A 15364-nucleotide genomic window follows, 5' to 3' on the forward strand; every position below is an offset into this window, starting at 1 on the left:
ATTTTTTTTTTTTTTTACATTTTTACAATTTTATATTCATTTATTATATATATACACATAAAATAACAGCATTAGGGTTGCACTTTATTTTACAGTACGTGTATTTATAGTGTACTTACAGTGTATTTAAGAAATTTCTGGTAATGCAAGTTAACTACGTGGGGTAGGGTTAGGTTCAGGGGTGGGTTCAGGGTTAGCACCTAGTTATTACATACATATTACATATTGTAATTACTATAAATAATACATAGTATGTACATGAGGAACAGGACTGTAAAATAAAGTGCTACCAGCATTAGAGTAAAGAGAGACTTCTTTCAAGGCTCTTTCATCCATACAAACTGCCCAAATTTCAATTTCTGCTTGTGTTTATTGTTTTTGAAAATGGATTACACACTAATCTCGTGTGATTAACGGGATGAATATTAAGAGAATGGCAAGATGGAAAACCACTGATGGTCGTTCACAGACGAGAGATGATAAACCGATCAAAGGAACCACGGCAGTGCGTTTGTTGACGTGCAATGAGAAAAGTCAGAAACTAGTTTATGCAGTTGCACATACTGTACAAGAAAAAGCACATTCCGAGTCCGACAGTGTGCAGAGACAATATTCGCTATAAAAACCTCATATTTATTTAAACGAGCTTGGTAATTACCAAACTGTCAGGAAAAATGAGTAAGGTGAATTTATTTAAAAAAAAAAAAAAAAAAAAAAAAAAAAAAAAACACTGACAGGAACTATAACTTTAAAATAACATGCTTACTATGTTACCACAAGATATTTCGCCGAAGGCAACTGACCTCCACTGTGATTTCCTCTAATCTCATAAAAGCCTTGTCAGGAATATTTCTTCCTGCATACACTGATTTTCCAAAGATATATCATTGCATACTATTTACAAAGAGATAATTATGCAGCCTGTCATACGTACAAAAGCTTTCTCATCTCTTTATCCTCTCAGAATTTGTGCAATCGAGGACTGTACTGTGTGAAAAAACGCACAATACTTCAGGCAACAATTCCTTCAATTAATGCTTCATCGTTTATCCCAGGCTCAGTATTTTTTCATCCAGCAATATTTATGAGTGCATTTCCTGTTTTTACTGAAGCATTTTGGAAACCGATTCATTTTATAATAGGATCTTGAAGTGTGATTGTTGATCTCTTTGACCCTGGGTAAAATTAAATGCAACTTGGCAGAAAATGTAAAACTAAAAAAAAATATATATATAAGTTTATATGAATATGCATCTTAATAGTTCACTTTTGATCAGATTGTGGTTTTGGTACAATGTTGAATCTGAACATGTCCTTCAAAAACCCCTTCAAGTTGACATATTTACTTGTCCACATAGGTTATGATATGTATGAGAGCATAGGATGGGAAATGTAAATGTTGAAAAATATATGTAAAAAATTATATATTGTACAGTAAATTATATGTTTTTTTTTATATTTAAAAATACATTTCTTAAAAAAATATATGTTCTGTAAATTGTTTTATATAATTATATATATATATATATATATATATATATATATATATATATATATATATATATATATAATAAAGAAATAATAAGTTTGTTACAGAAAGAAAAAGATAGAATGATATTTTTATAAAATATGCTTTTAGAAATGTAAATGTTAGATAAATTAGCATATACGTATAATAAAACGAATACATTTTAAAGTTATGTTCTTTTCAATAAAAGTACATGATAAACAAATAATGGGGTTGTTATATATTAAAGTAATAAATTTTAAATATATAAACAATGAATAAGTGAATTATTAAACAAACAAATAAATACTTTTCCAAATATACATAAATGTACAGAATTAGATAAATGAACTAATGAAAGAAAGTGAATAAGTGGTGTGATGTGCTGTGCTAATGGACTCACATATGGTTGGCGTTTCATCAGAGCCGTCGGGGCAGTCGAGCTCCCCGTCACACAGCCAGCTCTCAGAAACACAGCTGCGGCCGTCCGCACACAGATATTCCTCCACGTCACACGCTTGAGGAAGAGCGCAGAGCAGGGTGGAGAGATGAAAAACGAGACCACATGAATGAGATGTTAAAGCATGTTTCTCATGTTTGCGTTGAATATGGATGTATTATCATAGAAAATGTTAAAGAAAACACAATTCTTTAGAAAATGTGGTCATTTTCCAAACAGCTAAACAGTTGAGTTTTACCGGTTTTTGAATCCATTCAGCTGAGCTCTGGGTCTGGCGGTGGCTCTTTTAGCTTAGCTTAGCATAAGACATTGAATCTGATTAGACCGTTAGCATCTCGCTCAAAAATAGCCAAAGAGTTTAGTTTTCCTAATTAAAAATGGACTCTTCTGTAGTTACATCATGTACTAAAACTGACAGAAAATGGAAAGTTGTAATTTTCTAGACTGATATGGCTAGGAGCTATACTCTCATTCTGGCGTAATAATCAAGGAACCATGGGTACAGCAGGTACAGTGATATTACACACCGCCTGAAAATAGTCTACAGCTAGTTTGTGTAGCCGCAGCAATATTGGTCCCGTACCAATCCCATAAAAAAACTGGGGGAAAATCCCGTCCCGTTTCAACCCAGGAAGAATGACTCCCGTTCCCTCCCATGTTGTATTTATTTTTTTGGGCCGGAATCTGTCAGTTACAGTAAAAAAAGATTAAAAAAAAATACAGTACAAATCACAGCAATTAGTTAACAACTTTAGTTAAATAAAAATTCTAAATGTATAATTTTTATTAATTTTTTTTTTGTTATTTTATTGAACTGGAAGCCATCTTAAAGTTTCAAAGACGGCAGAAACCGCATCTTGTTTGCTTTAATTATTTTACAGAAGCTCAACGTTTCATTGTTAATCTGAGTGCACACAAATAAACGTAGGTCATTCACTTAACCAGCCACATCAAATCAAACAGGAGGAGACTATAAAGAGACAGGGCAAGTAGAATTGAGTTCAAAATTAAAATATAAGCCAACAGTTTATAGTTTATTTATTTAAAACTTAGGCTATATTTGGGTATAAATTTGGGGATCAAAGTGTTATTACGATTCCCGGTCCCGCCTACTCCTGCTGATATTTTTTCCAGTCCCGTTCCAATCCCGTGATTAATAGTGATTTTGTTTCTAATCCCACAGAGACCTGAAAAGATTATCTAGCCTGCTGCACCCATGGTACTGAAGCAAAGTTCCTTGATTATTACGCTGGAGTTATAGTATATTTCCTAGCCTTACAGAAGAGTCTTTAAATAGGAAATACATTGAAACTCTTTGATCATTTTTGAGCTTGATGCTAACGGTCTAATCAGATTCAATGATCTATGCTAAGCTAAGCTAAAAGTGCTACCACCAAACCCAGAGATCGGCTGCATCGATTCAAAAACGGTAAAATTCAACTGTTTAACTTTAGGAGAGTTGGAAAATGAGTCGATTATCAAAAATAGTGGTGTGTTCCTTTAATGCTGGATGTGGGTTGACAGTAAAATGAAAGATTCAGATTATGAGTGAGTGATACTCAAATGTTTTACACTGGATGTCAAGAGTAGACACACATTTAACAACAGCAACAAAATTAGAAAAAAAAAATATTATAATTTTTATATATATATATATATATATATATATATATATATACACACACACACACACACACACACACACACACGCACACACACATAGGAATTTGAATATAAAATTTAAGAACATTAAAGTAAGACATAAATGAAAATTATTCAATTAATGTATTAAAAATACTTAAAGTAATTCATGATTGTTATTTAGCTTTTAGGAAGTCCATGATCACACACTCAATTTAAAACAAACTACAGACAGACAGACAGATAGATATATAGACAGATTTGGGGGAAATTGTAATAATAATCCATATATATATACACGATCGTGAAAGCACTTCCTCAGATTTAAGTAAGTGTGGTCATGTCGTCTGCTCTCCTCTCGAGTGTTCAAAGAGAACACATGTTCTTTCATTCACCCAAATGCTTAAAAACCAATAGCCTCAAGTAGCTTGCAATCTACTAAAAAAAGTGCTCGCTCTTTTTTTTTTATCCACGATGCATTAGTGTTTCACCAATAACCAAATTACACACCGACTGCTACAAACACTTCACAACGGTCCTCGGCCTAAACCCAAACAATCCCGACATCCATTTGAATTACTTTCTATCCTTATTTGGGTTGCAGTAAACAATCCCAGAGAGAAGCAGCAGGGACGGAGCCAACAAAGTGTAGAGACGGGTTTGGTACATCAGACGGTGTTTTAAAAGTGGTTGAAAGGCACAAAAGGAGAAGCCAGGATCCTTTCAAGCTGGGAAAAGTGTGCGCATTTCCATAACAGAACGACATGAAGATGGGCGCGTAATAGAGGCGCGTTTGCGGCCTCCTGCTGAGCGGATGGGCAGGACGGTTTGATGCGTGAAAGCAGCATGCCTTGTGATTACAGCGGCTCCAAACTCCAATTCCAAATCGCTCTCAAGGAGATGACAAGGAAGTCGAGACAGGAAGTTCAAAGGAAATATCCTGTTCGTTTGGCCCTGAGCGCTAAGGAACACGGAAACAAGTTTTGGACTCGCGCTCTGGTAATGCGAAGAGTCAAAGCCAATATACGCAAACACAGAACGGTATTTAAATGGGGAAACCTGTAACAGTCTGGTTGTGGTAAAAAGCAGCTGATATACGAGTGATTTTTTCAGCAGCTGCTTTACTGCGTGAACACGTTTAAGGAGTTTTGTGATTCACTGGCAGTTCAGGGTGAGATGGATTCAGTTTGTGGTATTCAGTCGCATATATGCTTATTATACAAACACAGTGAATATAAATTGTCACAGTTGACAGCGTAATCGCTGCTGTTTACACCATAGCTATGCTAGTTAACATCACAGCCATGATCTTTTTTGTGCAATTAAGTGGTTGTTGTATTGAATATATAAGGTCACTTTTATATTATCAAAGACAGTAGACAAGAAAATCATAGCAATAGTTCATAATCTCATCAAATCCTCATTGCCAAAAAACAAATCCCTTCCAAATCCCTAAATACAGTTTTCCACTCTAAATCTCCCATGAAACTTTGAAAACATTGTTACTTTAAAGTTATATTGGATTGCGAATCCTGTTTCTTTTTACATATACTCATAGTATTCATCTATCCCTCTATATCTCCAACCAGGCTTCATTTCTCCTCATTATATACTGCAGCTAAAAACAAGCTGCTCAATTCCCACTGAAAATCTGTCACGGCTAACATGTAAAAGACATAATGAACCCAACCCATAATCCTGAAAAAAAAAATGCATTCATTCTAAAGCACAACGTAAAAAATCTATGCAAACATATTAATAGGCCTACATTATTAGTTTCAACCAAACTCTTCCATTTTTCTCCCCAGATAATCAAGATATTACCTCACACAACACAAACCAGGCCCTTAAACATGAGCCGACACACACACTCCTCGCCAAGAAAACATGAATAATTCAACAGCTTATCTTAAAATTCAGTGTGGCTTTTTCACACATTATGCCTAATGTGATTCTGCTCACAGTCCTCCGTCACTCCGCGCCTGCTTGTTTTGTACCTGGGAAAATACGGCATGCTGAACGCGTCCCTGACAGCTGCTTTGGAAATATATTTTATGGGAATGTGTGAAATATAGATGCGAAAGCAGCTTCGAATGATGAACATTCACACCGGCGGGGGTATCAAAATGCGAATCTCGGCGTGTGTTTGTCAATAAATCGAGAGTGTTTCTTGTTTGGATGAAGCGAAGAAGTCTTCAAATGACGTTCTGAGGCAGACTTTCTGGACAAGCCAAGTATTGCAATCAGTCACACATGGTGCATTTATTGGATAAAATAATCAATGATTGATTCGAGTTTTCAATGTAAGTACTATAAATAAAATCGTCCGAATGTTGACTTTCCTTGTGAATCGAGTGCTTTAATGCGACGCTATTGACCCACGACCAGACATATGGAGGAAGTGCTTCACTGCTGCTTGTGCCAAGAGTAACTGTCCTAAAAGACTATTAGCTGCTTCCTCTCATTTTTTTTTTTTTTTTTTCTCGGTCTAATGCTTAACTTCACTGTGAATTGATCTTATTTACTTTCTTAAAGTGAGTTAAGATTTTATTTAGGAATATACTGTATATATATATATATATATATCTCCTTAAACAAGTTATGGAAAGTAAAGAGGGTTTTTTTTTTCAGTTTTTTCCTACAGTTTTAATATGTGTGCAACATATTTGTTTTTTAAAGTGTTATTACTAAGCATATTGAGGTGGAAGATACAGAGCCAATTACAATGCAACAATAATAAGGTGTACAGGAGGGGCAAAGGTCACGGAATTTATTATTATTATTTTTTAAATCATCAGGGTGTAGGGGATGTTTTCTTGGCACACTTTAGGCCCCTTAGTGCCAATTGGGCATCGTTTAAATGCCATGGCCCACCTGAGCATTGTAGCTGACCAAGTCCATCCCTTTATGACCACCATGCACCCTTCTTCTGATGGCTGCTTCCAGCAGGATAATGCACCATGTCACTAAGCTCGAATCATTTCAAAATGGTTTCTTGAACATGACGATGAGTTCATTGTACTAAAATGGCCCCCACAGTCACCAGATCTCAATCCATTGGAGCATCTTTGGGATGTGGTGTAACGGGAGCTTTGTGCCAACATTTGGGAACATTATGGGCCAACATTTCTAAAAAATGCTTTCAGCACCTTGTTGAATCAATGCCACGTAGAATTAAGGCAGTTCTGAAGGCAAAAGGGGGTCAAATACAGTATTAGTATGGTGTTCCTAATAATCCTTTAGGTGATTGTATATATATATATATATATATATATATATATATATATATATATATATATATATGTATATGTATGTATGTATGTATGTATGTATGTATGTATGTATGTATGCATGCATGCATGCATGCATGCGTGCATGTATGTATGTATATATATATATATATATATATATATATATATATATATATATATATATATATATACACACACACGTTTTTTAAATAAATATACCTATTTTTTAATTATTATAAAATGTTCAAAATTGGTCTAATAAAATATGAAAAAATAAATTTGTATAGATATATTAATACTTTAAAATACTGATATTAATAAATATTGACAAATAATAATTAATATTTATAATTTATAATAAATCCAAGACCTAATAAATTCATGTCACCTTAAACTTTAACATTGCATTTGGACAATAATAATAATAATAATAATAATAATAATAATAATAAATAACTATATTTTCTATAAAATAATGCTAATTTATTTCAAATAAATATTAACAATATGTGTACTAATATTAATTAATACATTATGAAATATATTTTAATACTGCTACTTCTACAATAAATAAATCAATTTGCATAGATGTGGAAGGAAAATAAATAAATAGCTCACATGAACCAAATCGTCTGATTAATCATACACAATAAAACTACAAACATGTAAGATAAACAAAATAAAAAGAGTAAACTTTAATAGAAATGAGAATGTTTTCTATCTTAACCTTTTCTTGAAGGGGCATTTCATGCAGCACAGTAAAGCCGTCATTTCTTCATCTGCACAGCTGTAAAACATTCCCGAGATAATCTGCCGCTTTTTTTAACAAGGTGCGAGTGAGTGACATTTAATGAGCACAGGCATATCCTCATCCAGATCTGGGTATTTAATTAAACCGCGCAGTTCCGTCAACCTGCCCTCGCGCTCCACACATTAACTCCGGCTCGGCGCGCGCCGCCGATGATGAACGGCTCCAGCCATTGTGCCACAGAGATGTTTGCAATTTCTCTCTCACGTGATTAATCAATCCCAAATTATGCGCACAAGCTCGTTCAATTACGCCGCGTGCGTGGGGCCCATATTGATCGTTTTATTTCTGAAATAAGTGGGAAGGACGTAGGCTCGCTGCCAGCTCTTAATTAGGAAATATCATTCGCGGTTCTCATAGAGATGTGACACTGTAATAAGGAACGAGTCTTGAGCTCCCAAACTTCAGGCAGAAAAAAAAAAAAAACTAATTATTTAAACTGACTTTAAAAACGCAGAGCAAGTAATAAAAGGATGTAGTATAGATTCTTATTGGACATCAAAGTCTGTTTGCAACGTTAATAACGCAAGACACAGTTTCAATAATGTGCAGTGTGAACTCAGCATAGGCTCACGTAAACACAAAGTTTTGTTTGCCTTATATTTGTAGGCTAATAAACAAAACGGCAAATTCAGTATTAATAGAAAAGGGCAAAACTAGGAAACAAGTGTGCAAATTATTTATTTATTTAACCAGGAAAGAAGACTCTACGTGAGTGTCCTGGCCAAGATAGGCAGCTGAGTTACATACACAATTTTACAAATGTTGTTTACAAATGCAAACAAACTTATAAAGATCATATTTAAAATAAAGAAAAACAGAGCAGTTAGAGAGTGTATGTGTGTTATAGGTATGTTTAACCCTAACAAACAAACAATGTAATGTTAAATATTTAATAACGTAAATTAAATATAAAAACTATATAATGAATAAATAAATAATACACATACATACACAACACAAAATCTGTATATACATTAATATATATATATATATATATATATATATATATATATATATATATATATATATATATCTCACTCCACTCAGAACTCCAATTCAGCGGCCTAAAAAAAAACATGAATTTTATTTCATTCTAAACATTTTTTTTTTTTTCATAAAAAGTTGTGTTTTGGGGAGCCTCTGTACATTGCTAGTTCTGTTAACCCAGCTTGAAAATAATTTGAAAATGATTTCCATCTCAAAGCTGTTTTCATGCTAATAAGTTTTGAAGGTTGGAAAAAGTGTGATTTGCTTAAACTAAACCTGTGCTTCAAGAGTCACTTGAAATGTCATCTCTGCGTTTCTCAGGGTCAGTCAAGCTGTCTGCTCGACTCAAAGTCATCATGAGCTTCATAAACACGCTCTCACAATAACTTGCAACAGCTTTAAGCAAAAAAAAAAAAACATTGTGGAATGAGACGACGAGTCCTTGGACGCACTTTTATCAGTACAGTCTACATCACAGGGCATTCTGGCTTTGTGAAATGACAAGATCCAGCCTCGCCAGCTGTCTTCATTCTACAAGTCTGAATCTGAAGCACAAAGTCTGAAGCGTTTTTCTCTTATCACAGATGTCAGCACAAAAACCTCCGGTGGAGGCGCCAAAAGGAAATAAAAAAAGTTCTATGCAACGATTTTGCATCCATTGTCCTGAGATTTTATCTTTTTCTTTAGATATCTGAATTTCTTTTATCTTTGCAAAGACAGATTTGCAAATGAAACATCATATTTTTTGCCCTTTATTAGATAAGTACTTCTTGTGCCTTCCTGTTCACTTTAATAAGCATTTGGCTGTGGCTTTTACTTGTGGATTCTGATTGGCTGAGCCTTTGTGAACTCAAGAGACCATCTCGCTTCAGTTTCCAAAACGTTTCTGAATCGTACGGTTTCATAATGGGGCTAGATTATCAAAAAATAGCGGTGCTTCATAGTGCATACAGTATTTCACTCTCACTGGGACATGCTGAGTGGAATGATTCAGCTGGAATAGAAAACAATGAATTCATTTAATATCACATTCAACTGGGCTTTTTAAAAGAATCACACAAAGGGGCTCAGATATATTGTGAACAGCATTTCTGCTGCTAAGGCTAAGTATTAAAGTGTGACTGAATTAATTCAATGTTAAACTGTCATTTGTTTAGGAGAGAATTCAGAAAATTCATTCAGAAGGCGGGGCTTCCTGCGATTGAGTGGCCATATTGAGCATTGCATTTCCCCCATTCAAAACTATACAAGTTACACGTCTTGGGTATTCTATAGTCTTTGACCCAGAATACCTTAAAAACCACAAACTGTAAGAAAAAAAAAATGCAAAACATCCCAGAACACCTTAACATCCCATTAGCGTCATGCAAAAAAACAAAAAAACAACCAAGAGCACCACCCATAAAACACCTTTATAACAGAAACATGCTAAAAACCATTTAGAACACCACCTAAACACAAATAAACACCTTAGCAACCCCATAGCAACATGCTAAAAAACACTCAGAACACCACAAGAAAAAACACCTTAAAGGGGGGGTGAAATGCTCGTTTTCACTCAATATCCTGTTAATCTTGAGTACCTATAGAGTAGTACTGCATCCTTCATAACTCCAAAAAGTCTTTATTTTTATTATATTTATAAGAGAAAGATAGTTTGTACCGATTTTTCCCGGAAAAACACGAGCGCCTAGAGGCTTGACGTGTGGGCGGAGCTAAAGAATCACGAGCGCCAGGAGGCTTTTGAGTTGAGAGCATGTGGAAGCTGTGACACAGATCCAGAGGCTGAAATTTAACAAGAGCAGCATCAGCAAAGGCTTCTCTATGTGGTATGTACTGAAACTGTATATATTTGCTTAGCGGTTTTGGAAAATGACTAAGTTCCACTTTATGTCGTCTTTTTTTTTTTTTAAGCTGTACATGTGGAAAGTGCAGTTTGATGACAACATCGCATGTTGTTTACTTGATGTGCTTACGCGCTGATAGCTAAGTTAACAACACAGAGATATTTGAAGCAGTTTTACTCACCGCATGTGGTTCCAACACACAATCGTGACCCTTTTCCGTTGGGACTGCATTATCCTTAAGAAATAAACGATGTGCAATCCGAAATGCAGGGAACAAACAAAAACACTTGCACAACTCCGTTGATGCTCTGTAAAAATAAACTCCATCCACTGGTCCCTTAATGCTGTTTCTCTTTTGGTAATCTGTGCAGGGTTGTCTTGCCCTGGCAACCAAAAACACACTTCTCTTGTGACTTTTCGCGACGCTCTCGCTCTGATCAGGCTGTGCTCAGCCTCTCTCTGCTCTGCTATACTGGAGTGCGCGCTCTTCCGGCAGAAGAGCGCGCACTTAGGACCCATATAAGGAAATTCCGCTCCATCTAACGTCACACAGAGCCATACTCGAAAAAAACTTTCCGAAACTTGTGACAAACCGGAAGAAGTTTTTTTGGAACAAAAATACTCCTTCAAACGTACAACTTAATTTTTGAAACTTTGTCCATGTTTAGCATGGGAATCCAACTCTTTAACAGTGTAAAAAACTCAGTATGCATGAAATAGCATTTCACCCCCCCTTTAACAACCTCACAGCAACATGCTAAAAACCACTCAGAACACCACTCAAAAAAACACCTTAACAACCTCAAAGCAACATGCTAAAAACCACTCAGAACACCACTCAAAAAAACACCTTAACAACCTCACAGCAACACGCTAAAAACCACTCAGAACACCACTCAAAAAACACCTTAACCTCACAGCAACATGCTAAAAACCACTCAGAACACCACTCAAAAAAACACCTTAACCTCACAGCAACATGCTAAAAACCACTCAGAACACCACTCAAAAAAACACCTTAACAACCTCACAGCAACACGCTAAAAACCACTCTTAACAACCTCAAAGCAACACGCTAAAAACCACTCAGAACACCACTCAAAAAAACACCTTAACAACCTCAAAGCAACACGCTAAAAACCACTCAGAACACCACTCAAAAAAACACCTTAACAACCTCACAGCAACACGCTAAAAACCACTCTTAACAACCTCAAAGCAACACGCTAAAAACCACTCAGAACACCACTCAAAAAAACACCTTAACAACCTCAAAGCAACACGCTAAAAACCACTCAGAACACCACTCAAAAAACACCTTAAAGGGACACTGAGTAGGAATTACTCCCATCTAGTGGTGAAATTGTATTTTGCATTCAAACTAATTTTGCTCTCCAGCGCCTCGCTTTTTCAAATGCGCGTTGCATCTACGGTAGGCGATATGTACCAAAAAGCTTTGACAGGATGTATTCTAATAGCACTTCGTCGAGTTTTCCTTCAGGTGAACAGGTGTGTTATTTCAAACAAACTGCAACATGACAACTAACAAACGAATGTTACAGTATGAATTACTGACTGTGGAAAACATGAAATATTGTAATTAGTAGTTATGTCTAATTTATTCGTTATATTTTCTGAATTATATGCATTGTTAGATATAAAAAAAATATTATAATATAGATTGTAACACTGACTTACCTGTCGAGAAGAAAACTGGCCACTTCAGCGTCTCTTTTGAAATCTTTATCAAGCATTAGCTCTTTCCACCTAGAAAAAGCTTCCCCGACATTAACTCTTGTTTTCTGTAATCTACGGTCACGTTTCCTTTTACGTTCTATTTTTGACTGTTTTGGCGACAATGTTTTCTTCTCCTGTGGCGCGGCATATGTATGGTCCATAATAAGAATGCAATCCAGACTTTTAAACTTGCCGGTGCAGTTTCAAGCGCCTCTCACTGCTCTGCACCTGCGTTTCTGGCTCTGACCGAAAACGCGCTGTGGAAACGCGTTGGCTTAGTACTTTTTGTCCCTCTCTGCTATTATAGTTTTGCAAGATGGCGGAACTACATGGAAGCCTCCGTCAACCTACCCGTCCCATGTATATAAAGATAATAAATTCTTCATTTACAAGGATTAGTTTAAACATTGGCATAGGTATTTGTACACCATTGAGGGCATATTTATGAATAAAAATATTGATTTTATTAATAAAATACCTAAAAAGTTACTTATTGTCCCTTTAACAACCTCAGAGCAACATGCTAAAAACCACTCTTAACAACCTCAAAGCAACACGCTAAAAACCACTCAGAACACCACTCAAAAAAACACCTTAACAACCTCAAAGCAACACGCTAAAAACCACTCAGAACACCACTCAAAAAAACACCTTAACAACCTCAAAGCAACACGCTAAAAACCACTCAGAACACCACTCAAAAAACACCTTAACAACCTCAGAGCAACATGCTAAAAACCACTCAGAACACCACTCAAAAAAACACCTTAACCTCACAGCAACATGCTAAAAACCACTCAGAACACCACTCAAAAAAACACCTTAACAACCTCAAAGCAACACGCTAAAAACCACTCAGAACACCACTCAAAAAACACCTTAACAACCTCAGAGCAACATGCTAAAAACCACTCTTAACAACCTCAAAGTAACACGCTAAAAACCACTCAGAACACCACTCAAAAAACACCTTAACAACCTCAAAGCAACACGCTAAAAACTGCTCAGAACAACACTCAAAAAAACACCTTAACAACCTCAAAGCAACATGCTAAAAACTGCTCAGAACACCAGACAAAAACACCTAAACAACTTAGCAACCTCACCGCAACATGATAAAACCCAGAACACAAAAAAAAAAGAAACTGAAGCACCCTCACCATAGCAACATGCTAAAACAACCCAGAAAATTACCCAAAAAAACTAAAACACCTTAACAACTCCATAGCAACATGCTAAAACAACCCAGAACATCAAATATTTTGCTCTGATATTGCTAAGGTGTTTTATGTGTTTTTGGGGTGATGTTCTGTATTGTTTTAGCATGTTGCTATGGATATGGAGTTGTTAAGGTGTTTTAGTTTTTTTGGGTATTTTTTTTTTTTGGAAAAACTCGATCGGCTGACGTGTGGGCGGAGCTAAAGAATCACAAGCGCGAGTAAGCTTTTGCGTTGAGAGCGTTTGGAAGATGTGACATTACCGTGAGGAAAAAAAAACATCATCCAAAACAAACCATGGCTTACAGTCAGATTCAGCGTATATTTAAGATCAAGAATCAGATCCCGAGGCTGAAATTGAATAAGAGCAGCAGCATCAACGACTACAGCAGGACATCTCTATGTGGTATGTATTGAAACTGTATATATTTGCTTAGCGGTTTTGGTTCCACTTTATGTTTGGTTCCACTTTATGTTGTCTTTTTTTTTCTTTAAAGGTGTACATGTGGGAAGTGCAGTTTGAGGACAACATCGCATGTTGTTTACTTGATGTGCTTATGCGCCGATAGCTAAGTTAGAGATATTAAAAAAAAAAAAAAAACGGTACAGACTAGCTTTCTCTTATAAATATGATAAAACTAAAGACTTTTTGGAGATATGAAGGATGCAGTACTACTCTATAGGTACTCAAGATTAAAATACAACATAGAACAAGCTACAGTAGCATCTACCTGGCACATGTGCTAAAAACAACCCAGAAAAACATAGCAACCTCACAGCAACATGATACACTGCTGAAACCTCAAAGGAACCCATTACAGAAACTGTAATGGTTTCCCCTACAAATACCATAACAACCATTAGAAACAATCAGCTATTAACAATTAAAACCATTCAAAAATGTTATATCCCATTATGATTCAATGGTTTTAACAAGCCGCCAACAGAAGGTGAGCAATTATTAGTAGAGACCCACCATAGATATGTATAGGTAGGTGACATTCAACCACTCCAGACACGTCCGCCATCTTGAAATCTGCCGTTCCAAATATGTGATTTTCTAGAATATTGCATCTTTATGATGTCACTAACTCAATGAAGTCCTCCAAAGAGGCTTGCTGTAATATAATAATAAAAAAAAAAATTGTGCGAGAGGACAGGATAATGAGGAGAATCTCAATGGGCAATCGGCTCAACACAGTCTGCGGTTGTTTTTCATGTCCGTGGTTTGAAGCAACCCCAATACCAATAGCATGATATTTAGCACCTAAAATGCAACCCTGCCAAAAAAACGTATATTTTAACCCCAGGAAGCAATTTTTATCGGGGAACCTCCTGGAAATGCGCTTGGGTTATGAGAAACAACTGGGTAGGATTTGTTGTGGAAACCTGGCAACCCTGATCTATACGTGCTGGAGATATACTTCTAATTACACAAGCGTCGCATTCGATATATATATATATATATATATATATATATATATATATATATATATATATATATATATATATATATATATATATATATATATATATATATATATATATACACACACACACACACACACATTGCAGTTTTCATTAATACCAATACAATTCCCATTATAACCAGTAAACCCATTACATAGGAGGGTAGAACCACCCAGAACACATTAGAAACCACAAATCAGCATGTTATAAATAAACAGCAGATGTTGTTTTTTTTTTTTATCACCAATTAATTACAGTTACTGAACAAGTTCAGTCTTTACTTTTAATTTAAATAAAATCCAATCATTAGGAGAAGAAAAATACATCATGATAACTTTAAATGAACAAGTTTACTTTTTTTTCTTCAAAAATAACTCATTTATTTATTCAGTGGAAGAAAATAAGTGAAATGGGTTCAGAATAACATTACATCACT

The 15364-nt window shown here is 35.4% G+C and overlaps 1 protein-coding gene across 1 annotated transcript in view; it reads right to left on the reverse strand.

The window, feature by feature from the left end:
- Positions 1-15364, reverse strand: part of LOC127988090 (low-density lipoprotein receptor-related protein 1B-like) — a 249172-nt gene that overhangs the window by 207743 nt on the left and 26065 nt on the right. The window contains exon 2 of the mRNA XM_052590619.1: positions 1911-2024. Within this exon, the coding sequence (XP_052446579.1) occupies positions 1911-2024 (114 nt within the window). The remainder of the gene's footprint in view (positions 1-1910; positions 2025-15364) is intronic.

Source organism: Carassius gibelio, chromosome B22 (assembly GCF_023724105.1).
Source record: "Carassius gibelio isolate Cgi1373 ecotype wild population from Czech Republic chromosome B22, carGib1.2-hapl.c, whole genome shotgun sequence".
NCBI classification, from domain to species: Eukaryota; Metazoa; Chordata; class Actinopteri; order Cypriniformes; family Cyprinidae; genus Carassius; species Carassius gibelio.